This window comes from Stegodyphus dumicola, chromosome 5 (genome assembly GCF_044657685.1).
Source record: "Stegodyphus dumicola isolate Sdum_Otavi_A_Nest chromosome 5, ASM4465768v1".
NCBI lineage: Eukaryota > Metazoa > Arthropoda > Arachnida > Araneae > Eresidae > Stegodyphus > Stegodyphus dumicola.
In genome coordinates, this window is record NC_140772.1 from 42,447,832 (window position 1) to 42,468,278 (window position 20,447).

Here is a 20,447-nt window from a genome sequence, read left to right on the forward strand (position 1 = left end):
GTGTTACCCTTCAGACTGCGTCTGGTGAAAAGATCGACATAGATGGGAAGTTAAACGTGAAAATCACATTTGGAAGTGCCGCCTACCATCACACGGCATATGTGGCGGATATTACAGATCCATGCATACTCGGATTGGACTTTTTAAGGAAATACAATTTTTCCTTAGACTTGAAAAACAACAAACTGCTTTCAGGATCTGAAGACATGACTATCCATCCTAAGAAGGGATCCTCACCTGGAAATGCCGACGCTTTGTCCGAAAGAACCAGCTCGAGAAACAGCCGAAATCATGCTAGGGTCGAAAAGAAACACCAGACTACCAGCTATTCTCCATCTCAGATGCTCTTCGGTCGAGACCTTCGTCTGCCTTGTGACCGCCTGTTTCATCGCCGTACGGATGCGCCTTCATCGCCTGAGGAACACATCCAAGATGTCAAGGCCCGTTTTGAAGTGATGCACCGTTCCGCACGAAAGCGAGTGAACTTGGCGACGGAGAAAGTGAAGACCAGATACAACGCGAGAGCTAATGGACATAGATTCAACAAAAGAGACAAGGTGTGGTTGTGGAACCCGATTCGGCGAAAAGGAGTCAGGCCTGAACTACAGTCACCTTTGGATGGTCCATATACAGTTCTGAAGAGACTGAATGACGTCATGATCCGTAAGTGTTCGAACTCTAAACCTAAAGTCGTTCATTACGACATGTTAGCTCACTACAATGGCCATAGTACGTAATGTAAATAATTGTAAATAGTGTAAGACCATGGTCCTTTTTGTTTTTAAATGTGTATTTAGTATTTGATTTGCATTTAGTATTTGATTTGTATTTGATAGCATTTGTTTAAGTTATCTATTGCATTTATTTTTCATGTTGTTTGTTATTGTAATGTAATGCTTATTAATGCATTTACGCCACAGTTGTAAGTTTGGCTTCCTGTCCAGGGATTGTACTGCCCGGGACGTGCAGTCCTTGGGAAGGGGGCAGTGTTACGAATTTGGTATTTAAAAAGCTAATGTTAGTTCAATTATAAATTAAATGGTTTTATTTCTCGCGCAGTGCAGCGCGTGACGAATATTAAAAGAAAGCTAAGTCGGAAAATTGAAAATACAAGAGCGCTTGCATTAAATAAATAAATATCTCTTTTTGATTTCGAGAAAGTACTGGAAAATTCTAGCGCGTGATTTTAAAATCTTATAAAAGGAGGAAAACATCTCAGTTTGTAGTAGTTGCTTAGTTTGTTGTTGTTTAGAAAACTGCTCTTGTTGATTGTAGCGAATTCGCGGATTAGCGTTCTTTAGCTGTTTTGAATTACGTTCTATTGGATATTTGAGTAGTTAAAAGATAACTACTGTGAGATATTGTAATACTGCATGATAATTTGAGAAAATTTAAGCATTTTTGTTGTGATAATAATAAATTTTTGTTCATTTTTCATTGGACTTGTGCATTCATTTCATAACGAACCCGTACGCACGCAACAATATGTCGCAGTCAAAGATAATGATTCTGACTTCTACTAGTTTCCAAAAGTGGAAAAACATTTTTATGGAATGAGGAGTTCAAAAAGATTTTATTAGTTAATTTGAGTGACGTGTTGAGTTCAGAGAAAAACATAAAATCAAAGTAATATCACGAATGCGGAAATGCCTTATCTGTTTCGTAAATGTGGTTAAAAATGGTGCAGATTAAATCTCGCTAAATATACAATTTAAATATATTTAATTTTATTTGATGATAAAATGTTCCCTTCTTTAAAAATGGCCAACATGCTACATATATCTTAAATTGGTAGAATGGAACATATTACCGAAGTATTCAAATGCTTATTGAGTAAATACAATGGGAACTTTTCAGCATCTTTGCCAATCGATGCTAAAATCTTTTCTTCAGTGTCCATTAAGCATTGTTGAAGAATAGAGTTTACGATACTCCAGGCATTGTCGTATGTTTCTTCAAAAACATGATTATTTACTGGTATTATAAACCTAGATGAAAAAGTTAATCATAAAATTAATTTACATCACCTAAAAGAATATATGTGAGACATATTTTGAATTCACATTTTAGCAATAATAAAAATATTATAATTATTAGAAATATTGCTTCTATGACTGAGAACACTTTTTCAAGTATGAAAATTTACGTATTGCAACCTCATTGTCACGATAGAAATAACAGCTTTAAATTTTCGGATGCTAAAATCATTGCTCGTACTAATCATCCTCCTCAACTGTGATTTTCAAGAAGCTTCTGAAATCTTCAAGTATTGCTTACATTAATAGTTATTAAAATTTAATATGATTTTAGCATTAAACAAATTTAAATTTTGAAACATTTTTTCAAATCCAAGAGTACTTAAAATTTGACAATTTAGTTACATAACTTTTATTACATAACATAAAATAAACAAACATATATGTCTGAATGTAAATGTTTGTTAAAGTTCGAATAAATTTAGCACTTTTCGAAATTCAGGTTTCTTATGAAAAATGAATTTTTATTGAATTCGTAAAAGCTATTATGGTACATTTTATAACGCGTCTTACCTCGTTTAAAGCTCCAGTAGTAATTTGTCATTACATGAGTAATACAAGTTCTTTGATCCGAGTGGTGTCACGTACGCACCCTATTCGCCAGACTATGGAGCCACTGAATTCCTCAACAATAGAATCAAAATAGAATGACGGGCGGAAATGGCAATGGGAGACAAACCTTTTCGAAGCGATGAAGAGGTGAAAACCGCATGAGTGGCTACGTCTTCCATAAATTTAGGAGGATGATTTAGATGAAAACCTCGAGTATTTATTGTAAGGCCAGTAAGGAAATGTAGGAACATTATATGTATAATAATTTTTCCATGTATTTACCTATGAAGTGCAATGAATTTTTTCCAGCACTTGGAAAGTGCACAAATACGTCACGCAAAGATTATTTTGTCGTTACGATTATAGCTACTCATGCATGCGCTTTGACCTCTTCGTCGCTTCGAAAATGCTTGCCTCCCATTGCCGTTTCCAGCTGCCATATCACATAGAATTCATTGGGTCCAAAGTCTGGTGAAAAAGGTGGATATATGAGACATTCATATTTCATAGCCCGGATTGACGTAATCGTTAAACAGGCACTGTTATAATTAAGACACAATAACACGCCGAACAAATACCAATTCAGAAGTCAAACAACAAAAATAATGCTGATTTTTGTTGTTTGACTTCTGAATAGGCACTGTTATACAGAACTCCTAGTTAGAAGTCTGTCGTTTACTCTTGATTAGAAGGCTATGATGATTTTTGAGCAGATCTGCTTTAGAAGCACTAATTACTGTTATTCTCCTTTCTCTGTAATGTTCCCAAATTATTTAGTTTGAAACCCAGAAGTGGATGACTATGAATTTTCATGCTGGTGAGATCAGCTTCTCCATACAAATGACGCCACGTCTAACCACTTTTGAACTTCCTACACCGTTGCACACTTGTTTCAGAGACAGATACGAATCACTGTATTATAGTTTCATCTTTCAATGAATTTCAGTTGGTATAAATTCAGTTGGCTATAACGCAGTGCATATTGATAACGAAGCGGCCATCACTGCATTGACGACCGTTTCTTCTAACAATGAAAAATAGAATTACAGAAAAATCACTGTGTTGATGCCCAGTATCGGATGCTGCATAACAGTCCAAAGGATTTCTTAATTCTAATATGCTAATTATATAGATTGAATCACGAATGACATTCTTTGACGTTTTTAGGGATCAAAAATTCACAATTTTAAAGCGCACCCCATCGAAATCCAACTGAAACGCGTACAAACGCAAATGAAACTCGTATATTAAATACACACTGTATTTATATGATTTAAATACAAGATAATTTAGATATAAGAAAATGATAAACAACGTTTCCGCTAGATATATGCACTTTAAAAACACTCACTTAAATCCGACTTTGGATGCCTCTTGAAGAGCCCATTTCAAAAGAGTAGTTTTTCCTAGTCCCATTTTCCCTCTGATGTTTATCAAAGGCATAAGTACATCCAATTCATCCATTCCCTTTTTTATTTCCTTTAGAGAATCAGTGATCATCTTTTTCTCTGCGGACCTCCCAATGCACTTTACAGCGGAGGAGTTGAATCTAAGATGAAAGGGTAAGAAAAGAAGGATCTTTCATTGATTAATTGCTTCAGAAATATTCTTCACAGTTTAAAACCATTTTTTATTTTGATTGTGGAATAAGCTAACCCATTCTACTGTACCATTGCATCGTTACGCAAATATATAGAATAAAACTGTAAACAAAAAAGCATGCCTTTACTCGCATTTCCTTAACATAGTAATAAGTTTAATTTGTTGTCCCCTTCTATCCAAGTATGTTTCTTTATTAGCTGCTTTACAAGGCATGGTTATATATCATTTAATTTCGTTAAATTTCATGATAATAGAATAGTATGGTACTAGACTACTTGATACTAGAAGTAGATACTTGAATGATAGTTGAATACTATACTGAATACTTGATACTAGATTCATGATACTAGAATACTATGATACTAGAATACTATGATACTAGAATACTATGATACTAGAATACTATGATACTAGAATACTATAATATAATAGTCACATTTATTTTAATAAGATATTAATCCAAAATTAAAGCAGCATGTAAATGCGGATTACCTGCCCAGATACCTCCGGACTGCCCCGATTACCAGAGTTAACGCTCTGAGATTTCGTTTCTTTTGCTACTTTAAGAAGCATTCAGTTTGCAGTAAAAAAATAGACTGTCCAATACTGTAACACAATAAAAATGAAACATCAATTGTCAAACGCAGCTGTTTTGCTAAGACTAAATGACAAACTATTTTGAACAGACTTTCATGGAAGTCAGTAATGATTTTATGTATTTCATTATTATTGACTAGTTTTCGTTTTCTTTTACCCATCTTTACTCGGCTGAAAGGCTAGAACGATTAAACGAAAACCATTTGACAGTGTACCGAAGTCTCGTTGCCTTGTAATAAAAGTTTGCTCATGCAAATGGTGTTAGCCATGCCATAGTAAAACGTAGATGTTCGTTCCAAACCTGGCACCAAAGAGAATGATAATGAACTAATCCTAATCATAACCCTCTTACAAGAACTACAACTTATCCCTCGTACAAGAACTATATCTGGAAACCGAAGAGATTCTTCATGAAAAGAGCTACATTTAAAAAATGAAGATATCTTCATAATGGCTCAGGAGTACAGATAACAACATGATAGACCAAGAGAAAAACTTCTACTCAATATTGAAATTTTCCTTTTTTTTTAATCCCTTTTCTAGAAATATACAGACTTTGAAGTTAGCAGCTCTGGATTAATTGGGCTGTATCTTTCAACATCTTTCTGATAAATTTTCACAGAATTCCTTCTGTTCGCGAAATGTTTTCCATTGCACTTCATGACCATGGCAAGACCTCATCTGAATTTGTAGTAATGTTTACATTTCTAATCTTGGGAGCATATTTTAATTGAAGATTTCGTTTCGGAATACTTCATGCTTATGTTCGCATCTATGCAATTTTGACTTTTATCGCACAGAATAGAGTAGTATACTACTCATTTGGTGATTCAGTTAAGTGTGCACAAACATTTGGAAGATGTAGGCTGCACAACGACAAACGGAAGCACGTAGTAATGTAGGGTTAGAAATATCATTTACAAGTATTCATCTTAACTCAAAAATGAAATTTTGTGTCAGTAAATGGGGCGTGGCATTCATTCGTCTTAAGATCGTCGGACATAACATGCATTGATTACTTCTTCTAGGATCTCATCAAAGGATTGATGTACGAAAATTCCGCTGAAAGACAATTCCGCCTTGTAACACACATCTCTATAGATACTTTGGAAAATTTAGAAACTCCAGGAGGTTTCCCATATCCATTCTGTCAAGTTTCATGGTTGGAATGCTGATGCGTTCTTTAACCTCAATGCATCTCAAAAATCTCTTGCGAGTAATAAAAAATACACTGCTGGCCACCGTAAATGCAACACCCTAAAGGAAACATGCAAATAACATGAAATTTACAACATGCATTACCGGAGGTGAAATATGCAAATGATTAAAATTTCAGCGCAGGCGCACATCACGCGCGCCTGTGGCGCCACTTCAAAGCGCTGTTTAAGGCTTGGAGTTTTCGACAATTTCAAGTTAGGCAATTGTGTTTTTCTTATGGTGTTTTTCAAGAAAACGATCAATTATGCCTCGTAGTAAACAGCGATCATCGTTTGATCAAGTATCCGAGTTCGACAGAGGAAGGATATTGGCCTACAGAGAGTGTGGATTATCTTTCAGGGAAATCGGTAGTCGTGTTGGACGAAACCAAACAACTGTAATGCGGATATTTGACCGTTGGATGCAGGAGGTATGACGTTGGATGCAGGAGGTACGTGTCCGATCACATCTACCTCAGTGCACCACTTCACGTGATGACTGGAACATTGTGCACATGGCAGTGACGGATCGTTCAGTCACATCATGAACCACAGCACAACACATTCAGTATGTAACGCATCACCCAGTGTTTGCGCGTACCATTCGACGCTAGTGTCTGCGCATACCAGTGTCTGCGCGACCATTCGAGCAGAGAGGTCTGTCCGCAAGACGTCCATTGCTTCATCTACCCTTGACGCAGAACCACAGACTTCTCTGCCGCCAATGGTGCGATGAAAGGAGGATGTGGACGGCATAATGGAATGAAATTGTCTTTACTGACGAGTCACGCTTCTGTCTGCAACTCCAGAATGGTCGACACATAATGAGCACCACAGGCGCGCGTGATGTGCGCCTGCGCTGAAATTTTAATCATTTGCATATTTCACCTCCGGTAATGCATGTTGTAAATTTCATGTTATTTGCATGTTTCCTTTAGGGTGTTGCATTTACGGTGGCCAGCAGTGTATTTTTTATTACTCGCAAGAGATTTTTGAGATGCATTGAGGTTAAAGAACGCATCAGCATTCCAACCATGAAACTTGACAGAATGGATATGGGAAACCTCCTGGAGTTTCTAAATTTTCCAAAGTATCTATAGAGATGTGTGTTACAAGGCGGAATTGTCTTTCAGCGGAATTTTCGTACATCAATCCTTTGATGAGATCCTAGAAGAAGTAATCAATGCATGTTATGTCCGACGATCTTAAGACGAATGAATGCCACGCCCCATTTACTGACACAAAATTTCATTTTTGAGTTAAGATGAATACTTGTAAATGATATTTCTAACCCTACATTACTACGTGCTTCCGTTTGTCGTTGTGCAGCCTACATCTTCCAAATGTTTGTGCACACTTAACTGAATCACCAAATGAGTAGTATACTACTCTATTCTGTGCGATAAAAGTCAAAATTGCATAGATGCGAACATAAGCATGAAGTATTCCGAAACGAAATCTTCAATTAAAATATGCTCCCAAGATTAGAAATGTAAACATTACTACAAATTCAGATGAGGTCTTGCCATGGTCATGAAGTGCAATGGAAAACATTTCGCGAACAGAAGGAATTCTGTGAAAATTTATCAGAAAGATGTTGAAAGATACAGCCCAATTAATCGAATTCGAGTCTGGAAACACCGTGGAGAGAGGATGCTGAAGTTATACACCGCCACACTGGTCCTGCACCGGGTATGGGGCGGTAATGGATATCACTCTCGCACTCCTCTAGTACGCATTGCCGGTACTTTAAACAGCCAGCGCTACATCTCCGAGGTGTTGTAGGCAGTTGCCCTTTCTTACCTTCAGGGCTTGCCCACAACCATATTTCAACAGTACAATGTGCGACCACACGTGGCACGCATTGTCCAAGCGTTCTTCGCCAATCGCCAGATTGAATTACTTCCCTGGCCGGCTCGCTCTCCGGATCTTTCGCTGATTGAAAACATGTGGTCCATGGTTGCTGAACGATTGACCTAGATTACACTTCAAGCTGTCCCACCAGATCAACTTAGGGCAACACGTGGGGAAGCTGCTTGGTCTTCTGTACCCAAGAACACATCCAAAGTCTCTTTGAATCAATGCCAAGGCGTGTGGCAGCGGTGATCTCCAACAATGGCGGCTACTATGGCTACTGATTCTGGAAAGAACCACATTTCACAAAAGTCTATAAATTTAATCATTTGATACTTGGTCAACATGTTATCTACTAAATAAATTTTATTGTGTTATCTCTTGTCATTCTTGGTGTTGTAATTTGGGTGGTCAGCAGTGTATTTTGCTCATTATGTGTTGCTATTTCATTTCTCGTCCTCTCTGTATATTACCTCATGAAGAAGATGTTCTGACCCTCCGGTGATATTCAATTCCGATTCGCCTTTGTACAATCCACCCAACCAAATGTTTCTTAACGTTATTTGAATCATCCTGTGCATATGAGTTGTAAGGTAGCTTATGTTATTTAACCAGTTATTATGATTTTGATCTTTACTATAATTTCTCTTTTCGTATTCCTAACCAGAATGCAAATTAACTTTGAGTGTATTTAAGCTGAGGATTGAAGTTTCACTTGAGAAGATTTTTGGCACTCGCGTCTCGCTCTTAATTCTTTGCCAGCTTGCTTTGGTTAAATTGATATTTCTGGCTTTAGCATTTTCGCTAGCTAATGCTTTAAACTGCGCGCCGGTAAAATAAGCCAGCTTATCTCTTATTCTGTTGCATGTGTAGTCTTATGTGTAGTCTGATTAAGTTAGTAGAGCTTTAATTTAACTGCCTCTATTTGCTTAATTTAAATAGACAAGTATGGTGGATTTATCTGTAGCATAAGTTTTGCCTTTATATTCAATTTAGCGTAAAATAAAAAGGTTATTTTAAACCATCATCTGTACTTTGTAAGTGTTTAAGACACAGCGATAACTCAGTACCTGTCTAGCAGGGAGTGTAGCATATTTTTTCTGGCTTCCAGTGACAATAGCAGTGCTACAGTGTTAAAAGATGTGTCTAATTCTATATTGAAAAGAAATTCTTTTACAAAAATTTTTTGTATGTTTTAACTCTATATGTAGATTTGAAATATGTAATAAAAAGTATACGCAATTTTTCAACCTATTTTGTTAAAAAAGAGCACGCAGTGAGAGGGTTAAACGGAATCGTTTGACAGTGTACCGAAGTCTCGTTGCCCTGTAATAAAATTTTACTCATGTAAATGGTGTTAACTATGCTATAGTAAAACTTAAATGTTCGTTCCAACCCTGGCCCCAAAGAGAATGATAATGAACAAATATTAATAATAAGAAAGTTTAAATTACAACATTTTGTATTGCTACTTTGCTTTAATATAAATGCATACTAATTAGGTGTTTATTAAAATGCTTACAGATTTAACAACGTGATTATCTGATATCTGATTTTCTAACATTCTATTCAACGTTAATGTCTTTTGGAGATAGAAGGGAAGAGTTTGGCTTCTGATCACATTTAAATCATTGACCTTAATAGTACTTCTGATGTGATCTTAAGTAATACTTACGTTTACTCTAAATGAAATTTTTCATAGTCTTTACTGACAAATTATGAGTTGCTTTGTAACTTTTAAAGTACAAATTAATGTTATCAGAATCCAGATATTCATAAAATAAATCAGTTACGTATCGTAAATAAATTTTAATGCCTAAATAAATTTAAAGAAAGTTCTCAACGAACATTTGGATTTCAGAGTGCACATGAAAAAAGACGCTGGCACCTCTTACTGCTCTCATTCTCTTTCTCAGAGGAGTGAAGATCTCTCCCACCATTCTCCGAGTTCGGAAAAAAGTATTAATACAACATACCATCTCCCAATCCTGGAACTGTTCGACCAGTGTTAAGGCAATGTGCACAGACATACCTAGCACTACAATTAAGAAAAATAAGAATACACTTCATTGATCATGTGTTTCACTTCATATATATACTTAAACCGATACTTATACACTTAACTGATAATATATAATTTCATTAATGATATATTTTTACTAACTTTAGCGTTAATTCAGAACTAAAATACATGCACATTAAGATTTGAATTATTGGTCATATCACGTTTGTTGTAATTTATAGAATAATTGACCATAAAATTCAAGTTAATAATTGCAAAATTTGAATTTAGTTCAAATACCGTCTCCAGTTCTGGAAGGATTTTTATACCTTTATAGAAGTTTCTGGGTCAAAGTTTTATAGCAGATGAAAGCAAAAAACTTGTTATTAAAAACTGCATTATCGTGGCGGGATGATAAGCTACAAAATAGACATAACTTACGCGTTGATCTATGTACCGAAGTTTCTGTATCGAAATTTCATGATTTTCTTTACTGTGTTTCCATGTTCTCTTGATTTGATAATCTGTAAATTTCCCATCTGTCTCTGAGTGCATGTGAAGAAGAAAACTAGGAGAGGTCAATGATTATAGCGGACAGCGGGAAAGGAGAAAGATCGTTCAGAAGGTACTCCAGTAGCGACAAAATTACTACGATTTTATTGCTGCATTAGCTTTCCGAAGGAATAATTTGAGGAGCTTTGTGGACACTAAAAATGTCTCAGATGAATGCATTGTTTTTATATAGTCAGTTCGATTATATTTTGATGTCACCATTTATTACTCATAATGAATTATACTTTCAAAATGACAAAATGATAGAGCAAAATTGTTTTTAGAAGCTTAAAATATTGTTACGAAATGTAAAGGCGCGGTAAGGTACCCCACAAATCAGTTTTAGGCTTGCCATAAAATAGCAAGGAGGGCAGGGTTGCCATAAAATAGCAAAGAGGGCAGGGTTGCCACATTTGGCGAGAAATCGCCCATTTGGCGACAAAATTGGCGATATACCATGGACGGTTGGAGAACCTTCTGGAACGAATTCTTACCGGTGTAGTCCAGAATGTTCCCGAACACAAGCCGAAAGCTATATAAATCCTGCTGGTCCGCAGTCAGGGGTGTGCTTCATCGAGAGGAAGTGTGCGTCTCTCATCAAGTGAGTGTGTCTCGTCTAGCGAGTCAATCCATGCGGAGGCGATCGAGTTGACAGCCGGGCAGCGAGTGCCGAGTGGGTCGTCGAGTGCACCGAAAGAGTCTCGTAGAGTATCGCGGTTAGTGCATCGTCGAGAGAGCGTGTTGAGCTCCGGAAACGACTGAACCGAGAGTCGGGAGCGTGCTCTGTGTGTCGTCGAGTGCATCGCGAGTTGTAGCGTGGAGAGTCTCGAGAGTACGTGGAGTTCCGAGAACGACCAAGCAGAGTCGGGTGCTTTTCAGGAAGCTATCTCCACCATTATTGCCTGACAGTGTGAAGGCTGTGTCGCTGATTGTTCCAGCGTGTTTATAGTAGATCTTCGACGACTGTAAAAAATGTTACTAGAGCTGTCCTGATTAACATTGGCCAAATAAAGTGTGTTTTGATACTTCATCAAGTGTCGTCGTTATTCATTCCAAATCTACGAACCTCGTACGAACGTGAAGGAAGAAAATAACGTAACAACTGGTGTCAGAAGAATATAGAAGAGAAAAAAAAGTAACAATATATTGAACCACGAAATGACATATTTATAAGATTTAATATTTATTGTTATAACGAGTGCAATCCAGTTAAACCGATAACTTATGTATTAAAACGTACTTCATGCCTTGGAGAAATAATACCTTTCGAAAATTTAAGGAAAACTTTTTCACTTGTACTTTAGACACTAAAAACATTAATATGTTGTTCATTGGCTTTTCTAACAACGTTATAACTATTACCACTGAGATAAGAAGGCATCTTACGCAGCACAAGAAAGAATGTCCATAGAACATTTTATTTCAGGAGATATGAATTACCTATTGATGATATGAATTTTCCATATTTAATTGTGACAGAGGGAATGATTGCTGCTCTTACTCTTTAAAATTTTGCTAGACAGATTATGAAGTGTTATATAAATGATATTATCAAAATTTTAAAATAAAATAAAATATTCAGAAAGCTCCCAATTAAAAATATATTAACAGTACTCAGATTATTTGATGATTTGTAATCTGTTTGTATTTTAGTAGTTGCGTAACATATACTCGCATAACAAAACGATTTATATATAGAACGTAGAACTTCTTTAAAAGTAAGTATCACCATTCAGGTATTTTCTTGCATGACTTTGATGCTTTTATTCTTTGGAGTCATTTAATAGAAGTGCAGATGTGCATGTTCTTGCAGATATTTTACTGCGAAAAGTTGTTCTTGCTTTCTTAAATGCTTGTTCAATAGAGGGCCATGTTTCTGTTGACGAAATTGGAGCTGCGAAAATTGAAATACGCGTAAAATTTATTAATCATTTTCAGGATGACGTTATGTAGTGAGATTTTAAATTACTATGCAGTTTTTTTGTATTCCTGATAAACAAAAAGGAATTTAATATTACTTTAAAAGCTCAGGTTCGAATTTATTAGCATTTGCGAATTGCGACCAGTCGTAACTGAGATGCTTTAAAATAGAATAAGTTTTTTTTTGTATTGGCAATTCTGATATAAATACCTTTATAATCTCCATGCAAAAGTTTAGTCATCTTCCAGTGATTTTTCAGATATATATAGATTGTTGGCTTATGTTACGTGTTTCGACTGCAGAATTTCTGGGTATATTTCACGGCAGTAACTTGAAGCAGTGCAGCGCCGTTGAGGACGATATTATCAAAGTAACGCGAGCTCTGTGTTGTCCAATTAACTACGAATTATTTTGATGCGTTTATCTTGCAATCAGCTAATGACGGAATGTCTTCTAGACAATTCTGAAACATGGTCCATTTTTATTTCATCTTTTGTATTCTTATCTATATCCTATATGTTCTTCTATATTCTTATCTATATCCTATATGCTCTATATTTTTATCTATATATAATCTTCTATATCCTTAATGACTGAATGAAGTGAAATGTGGAACTCATAATAAGATCGTGTTAAAATCAGTAGTCGCTCAATCCCGGAACGAATTCTATTGTTCGCTGGAAGACCCCAAGATTTGTAGGTATGGTACGTGAAAGTAGGGATGAGCTAAGAGGAGAAAAGAAAAGAAAGGGATTTTGAGTATAGATAATTTCAGTCGTTCCGGGATTGAGCGCCCACTATGAACGTGCTCCTGCTTTGTGAGGGTAGCTAGCGTTTCGTTAGTAAATGTATTATTTATTATTCGTATTGATTGTCTGCCTTTTTTTTACAGTTACAATTTTCTGCAATACCTCAAGTAAATAAAAACTTTACAGTTACTTATTGTAATTTCCTGTAATACTCTGTTACTTTACCGTAATAAGAATTCTAATAAATATTAAATTTCGTTGGAATAAACAAAATTATTTAATTTCGCCAAAACGTTATGCCTTTAAGCAGATTTTAAATAAGCATACAATTTTACATTGAAAACACGTATTTCTCTACGAAATATTTTTTGTGTTTCATAAATTGATAAAAATTAATCTGTCCTTAAGCAAAATGTTCAGTAAAACATGGAGCATAAAAATAGGCAGTGAAATGTTTTCCACGGTACGGGAATAAGTCAGCGAGCATATCCCTTTTTTCCCTAGTTCCATGATCTAATTATTTCAGTTGGAAACCATTCCAGAACCTTTCCTTTCTATTCCTCTAACCTGCGTATATTGAACTTCCCCAGCTAATAATAGCAGGAGTTCCGAGATTGACGGTCTAGTGTTAAAATCTTATTGATAGCTAGCCGTGTTATCTATATAGTCGTATTATCTATCTAGTGGTATTCTCTATCTAGTCGTGTTATCTGTCTAGTCGTGTTGAGATCTTATTGCTATTATCTATCTATTCGTGTCAAGATCTTATTACTGTTATCTATCTAGTCCTCTTAAGATCTAATTGCATTTTGGAACTGACTAGTACCACTTGCATAATCGGAAGAGAAAAAGTCATCGTGATTAAAGGCACCATTTATGTAGACCTTTAATAATAAAAGAGCCGGAAGTAAACCTTGAAATAACTTCCCCTGGATGCCCCTGGTATCAGAATAATATACTGTATTCTGATCTGAAATTTTTAGTAAGTAAGATGAAGAGAATTATTTTAGATTATTTATATTATAGTTTAAACTATGAATTCAAATATAAAAATCTATAAGAATTCATTTTAAAAGGATTATATTTCCATTTTTAAAAGGAAATGTTTGTAAAAATCAGAAGCACTTTATATTAATTTTATAATTACCGCAACATTCTTGCCTCAGAGGTGGGCCTAGAACTCCACAGAATACCAAACCAGTAGAAATTCCGATTGAAACCTTCCTAAAAATTCAAAAAGTTTTGAATTATAGCTACATTGTATTTTAAGTTAAAAGCACTATAAATAGAATCATAAATATATTTAAGATAATGTTAAGAACCAATAACTAAAGCAAAAAAATATCGCCCATAAGAACCTCGATCATAAGCAAAAGTATTAGCTTTCTGATATTACATTTATAATGATTTATTCATAGTGTTCTCCCTTTGAACGACAAAATTGGTCATGAAATTTCACTACGTTATTTATTATCTTATTCAAGGTACAGTTGGCTCTGTTATTTCTTGAAAACTTATTTACATACTTTTAAAACCAGATTATTAAATAAATAAACAAAGCAAATTAAATAAACAAAATATTTTTCTAAAGAAGTTAATGAATGTTATGTAAGTAGCATTGCTTTAAATTTTAACCTATTAGAAAATATAAGGGCTTCAAAATAAAATTTTATTGGCATGTCAAAAGCCACACTGCTAATGTAGCAATCCATAAGCTGATCTAAAGTCTTTTTTTTGTGTGTTAAAAATTCTAAACATAAAAAATATATAAATTTATGCGAAAATCATAAAACATATATATTTATCTTAGACATATATATATATAGCTTAAATTATCAGACGATAAGTTTTAAAAAAACAGGATCCATTTATTATTATTCAGGAGAAATAGCAGTTACAAAATCAGATATCCGGAGTAACTAAAAAGAATTACTAATAACTTTTTGTATGAAGTTTACTGCATCGTAACATTTAAGAAAAAGTCCCCGATATTCCTTTGCGAGTCCTTTTATAGCCTCTGGAAAGGCGGAGCTTCAAAGAAATTACGTCAGCCTTGTCAGCCAATTCAGTTCGCTTTAAATATTTCCACAACATTCTATAACTGTACGTGTAGAAAAGGCGAGAAAAACAACTTGACTACGGGGCTGTGGATTTAATTCCACGTACTTTCAAATAAGAGACCGTCGGCATTAAAATGAAAAGAACATACAGTTAGAATTTTAAGTGTATTCTTGACTATGGAATTTTATTATTACAAATATATATATATATATATACATATATATTTATATATATCTTAGACATATTAATATAATAATTATATAATAAAGGCATAAAACATATTATTAACAAAAGATCCCTTCCAAGAAACATAAATTGAAAAATTCCTTTTTGCTTTAATTAGAAATATTTCTATTTATGAACATAACGTTTCTGACTTCAAAAAGTCATTTGTCAAACCGATATTATCTTTACTTAAAACTATATTGTGATATCAATGATTTTCAGAAAATTACATCAGAAAATTATTAGTACTTAATGATGAAGTCCAAGATATTCAAAAACACTCAGTTACTGAGGTACAAAATGTAGCATTTATAGTTTTTGAATTTGAAGAGTAAAGAAATATTTGAAAAAGCACACACTCACAAATTTAACGATTTCAGTGATTTGACTATTTTTTGAGAACACAAAATGCTTCTGACAGCATCGTCTGTATGGGTGAATCCGGGATATCCGAACAGTATTATGAATAATACGTCCTGTTTAAAAATTAAAAGTATAATTATTAGAAGGAACTAAAACAATTTGTGATAATAATGAAACATTATCAACATTTTACTTTTTGAAAAAGGTGCTACAGAATATATCATTTCAAATAACATAGAACATTTTTAAAGTGAGAAAACATAAGATTTAATTTACATAGTATAATTTTAAATCTTTGTAAAATATATCTTAATATCTTTTGTAAAAGCAAATAAATATACATTTATATAAAACAGTTTTCATTGCAAAATGATTTCTAGTAGGCTTCTTTAAAATTTTGTAAATGCTGTATGCACAGTGCATCTACGAAGTTTTAAGACTGAATTCATAAAAGCACTGTTTGACATAAATAGTTATTGTATTTTTCTGAGTTTCTAAAGTGCTGTCAAAAGTGAGTTCTTTAAGACAAGATTTCAGTTAATGGAATGGATGCAGTCCTTATGAAAAATCTACCGTGTAAGGGAAAGATTAATAAACAATATATATTCTCTTTAAATTAAACGTTTGAGGATAATTGCATTAAACAAAGAAGCACCAGTAATCAGTTACGTAATTAGGCCTTTTCTAGAGTACTACGATGATTTCGTTTCAGAAATTAGGTCTTTTGATATTTTACAGAATTCATAAATTCTTCCTCGTTTCACCTTTCTTATTAGTTATACATGCTAATAAAGAATCCTCAACATGATTTTTATTAAAAGCTTCTAAAAGAAAAATGTTTTAATTAGGAGCATTTACTTATAAAAATGGTTATCTATTCTCTGCAAGTTATTAAATAAAACATCATAATTTATTAAATTCGTCACATTACTTGTTTAAAAATTTCATGGATATAGTCTGTCATTTTAATAAGTCTTATTATTTTTAATATTCAATTTCTGAATCCAAAGTAACATATTTCATGCTACTTTGTATAAACTGAGCTAAATTATCCTTTTTTTAAGAACACGGTGTTTTAAAACGATGTTTTCAAGAACAATTTCGGACATATTATTAATAACTGCCAACTATTTATTTTTTCACAGATATTACAGGAAAAAACAATCAGTCCTAAACCTTAAATCTCAATCTGTGTACTGGCAGATATGCAATAAAAGGATTTAAAAGGGTTATGGTATTGAATAAGTACGAAAGGATTTACAACAAAAAAAAGAAAGGATTTAGAGTTTAATGTTGCACTAGAGGGTATATTAAGGGCGCACTAGAGGGTAGGGTCATTACAGTAAACTGGATTTGAAAACCAATGTATGGATAAGATTCTTACAATGTAAAATTTTAGCTCGCTTAGTTTAAAAAAATCAATCTGAATGTTTTTGAACACCTTCAAACTAAACTTTTGAAGTTCAGGAATTTTCTTGAGAATCAAAATATGGAATGAGTTTCCAAAAATATCTGTAAATTATTAAAACAAGTAGGAGTTACTGATAAAAAACTTAAGCAATTCAAATACAGTAGAGTCCCTCATACTCGACTCCCGATATCTCGACATTCCGTATAAATCAAAAACTTTTAAAAAGGCCTAACAGACAAAATACTGCATACAATATATATAGCAACTGTTATTTATGAGTATGTCTTTCCTGTTCTCTTCAAAGATTTGAGTGTTCTTTTTCTGTAATTTTGGTAAGGATATTTTGCTGCTATGGATTTTGGTATGGCATCTGGTATGGACATTTTGTTTTTCCGTCGCCTACGGGATGAAGCTGCACGATAACGGAAGGAGTGTGAGAGACAATCTACTATGAAACCATATTTTTCTACCAAGAACTACTAATAATTTACTTCATTTTTCTATGTAAGTTTGTTGAATTCCTCACTGTGTAATTCTAAGTTACTGACGGAAGTGAAGAATCTTAAGAACTGATAAGCGAATGATCGTTTGAGTTCGTGTGACAGAAAACAACAAGATAAAAGGCTAAACTAACCCTTTATTATTCCAACTAAAATTTAGCAAAAATCCTTCTTGGAGTGTACAATAAAGCCGACACTTGGGCTTTGAACTTAAGAGACTCAGAATAATACTAAACTAATCTAAACTAAAGAGGTATAGCCGAAGCTATCAAAATTCTAACCGAGTTGGCACCTTAATGTTAATAAACTGCGAAGCTATCAAGGGCCTAAAGTACGGCCGAGCAAAATAACAGCTTACGAGAGAGTAGTCTAAAAAAGGAGGACGCGTGCAGCCAGAATACCTGGTATCTCTCTCTTTAAGACCGAAGAACTTCGCGGTTAAATTTCGCTCTTCCTCATTATGTATTCAGACGTGATTCTAAAACTACGTTCTGGCCGGAAGTGGTAAGTTGAAGCTAAGAATTTATAGGAAAGGAACTTTAACTCATAATGTAACTGCTAATAAAATTAACACAATCCTTACAAGTTTTTTTTACTCAATTATCTTAGGGTATTTGTTCTTTTTATGACTCCTGTTGTGCTAGAACTTGACATCAGGGAATCAACATTAATTTCATTGAATGCTGTATGTTTCCTTGTTCTATATCGTGCTACAAATGTCTAGAGTAATTTATAATTAAATATTAAGAGTTCTGAAAAACACACCCCTTATTACGTAAAACTCGACTTTTTGGAAACTCGGCAGTCTCTCAGTCCACATTAGGTCGAGTTTGAGGAACTCTACGGTATTACTGTAAGTATTTGAACCTAAAAATGAAAGCAATCTGGAAAACAATTGGAATAACTTACCCCATTGTAAATTATGTTCATCAATTTACCTAAAACGAATTGCATAAATTAGACTGAGTGATAATATTTACTGCGTAAATATATCACAATATGCGTCAGATAGTCTGTCGACATGAGTATTACAGCTTATTTGCGCAGAGCACATTTAAATAATTGTTCACAAAACATTAAGTTACGAATTAAGAATTGTACTCTTTTTCTTATAAAATAAATAAACTCCAAACAGACTCAAATATTTGAGCGGTAAGAAGTTATTATGCCCACAAATGATCTACGAACTCGGAATGTTAATATTATGCACTGCTGAAATCTCAAAATTCTATAATAGAAAAACTTGCTAGAAAGTAAAACCATAAGAGAAAAACTAGCTAAATAATTTTATAACGAAATTTGTACTATAATATAAAAATGTAATTAACTAAAATATTCAGATTGACTTATTAGAAAATCATGAACAAAGAAATTGTATCTAGCATACCAGTAACAACTTCGTATTAATTATCAGAAAATTAAATTTTTTTTGTGCGCAGATTTCCACTATTATTTTTTCGAATTTTAGAATTTTGGCTAATCCAAACATTTCTTTGGGATGTAGCATATATCCGTGATTTTCAGACTTTTCGAACTATTTTAAAATTTTTACTTTTAGTTTTGTTTTCATAACTCTTCTTCTTCTTACTAATCCCTCTAATCTGAATCAGATAAGATCCATAAGTTCATTCACCTTCATGACATCCGACACGAAATTATGTGGTCTCTTCAGCAGATCTTCACATGCCCGTCAACAGAACTAAGTAGATGTTGCGCAGTAGCTTCACGGAGTTTATGTGTGGCGCAAGTGGGAAAAGGTTTACTACCACAGGAATAGCTGAGTATCTTTACATGTCCTGAAGTCAATTGAACCAGGGTCGTTTGGTCCTTCGCTGTCACCTTTGAAACCAATAGAAGTACCGGGACCTGTATTGTGATACCATGAATGTGTCGGTATCTGTTTCCAGGAATTGCCTTTCTTCTCGAGTATATGTAGGACAAAGATTCAGCATAAACCCGAGGCATGGAAGTACCCTCCTTTGCTAGTCTATTAGCCATATCATTATATTTTAGATACAGGAGATGGTATCCATTGTCAGGCTTCATAATTGAATATCATTAATACTACATTACTATTTATGCAAAATTACAGGCTAAAGTAATCCTTTTCGAAAATCTAAATCGGAGTTTTGAAGCTTATGCTGCAGAGATTTTTATGCTTTTCGAAGCCAGGAAACGTAAAAAGTCAACCGTGCTCTCGCCAGGTTTCAAACCACAAATTTGACAATGGCATATGTTAATCATTTACAACGCAAGAAAACATCTGCTAGAATGTTATCATTTCTTACACACTTCCTCATTTAAAGGTTGACTAGGGAACACAGTAATGTAGTCAACGAAATCCAAGTAGTGTTTAGTTAACTCCTAACACATTTTTATTCGTGCATCACGGTATTATGTTTTTCTACGACTGTAGATTTAGAGGTTATGGTTACAGCAAGTGTGGTAGCGTCTCATTAAGCTAGAAGATTTGTGATTGTGCATTAGAAAATATTTCTCTGACATACGGGTTGTAAAGGAGAAAAACTTAGCGAACACAGTATGTAGACTTTCCAGTTTATGACTACTATTTCTCGAACTGTCTAAAAGTTCAAATGTACAAATAAATCGAGAAACAGTAGAAATGAATGATATTGATAGAAATGAAATGCTTGAATCATATTGATAGAAAGTTATACCTATCAATATGATTCAAGCAGCGGTACAAATAATGGAGAGCATTTAAAAATGTATTATTTAAAAAATAACAAACTGGAAACGGAATGTTCAATGTCATAAATAACTGCTATTGGTTTCAAATAAGTATTTGAGTTGCATTTCATGGAC

General features: G+C 34.1%; 1 protein-coding gene across 1 annotated transcript; it reads right to left on the minus strand.

Moving 5' to 3' along the window:
- Positions 1-1,783: 1,783 nt before the first annotated feature.
- LOC118182479 (uncharacterized) lies at positions 1,784-4,131 on the minus strand. Its single transcript, XM_035351826.2, has 2 exons — positions 3,940-4,131; positions 1,784-1,988 (listed from the first exon to the last, which is right to left on the minus strand). The coding sequence occupies exons 1-2, from the start codon at positions 4,086-4,088 to the stop codon at positions 1,784-1,786; spliced, it is 354 nt and encodes a 117-aa protein (XP_035207717.2). The 5' UTR covers positions 4,089-4,131.
- Positions 4,132-20,447: the final 16,316 nt, after the last annotated feature.

Excerpts from the sequence above, each read along its gene's own strand:
- LOC118182479 (XM_035351826.2), bottom strand. The coding sequence starts at position 4,088 with ATGATCACTGATTCTCTAAAGGAAATAAAAAAGGGAATGGATGAATTG. Across the intron at positions 1,989-3,939 it reads GCATCCAAAGTCGGATTTAA|GTTTATAATACCAGTAAATA; the intron begins GTGAGTGTTTTT and ends TTTTTCATCTAG.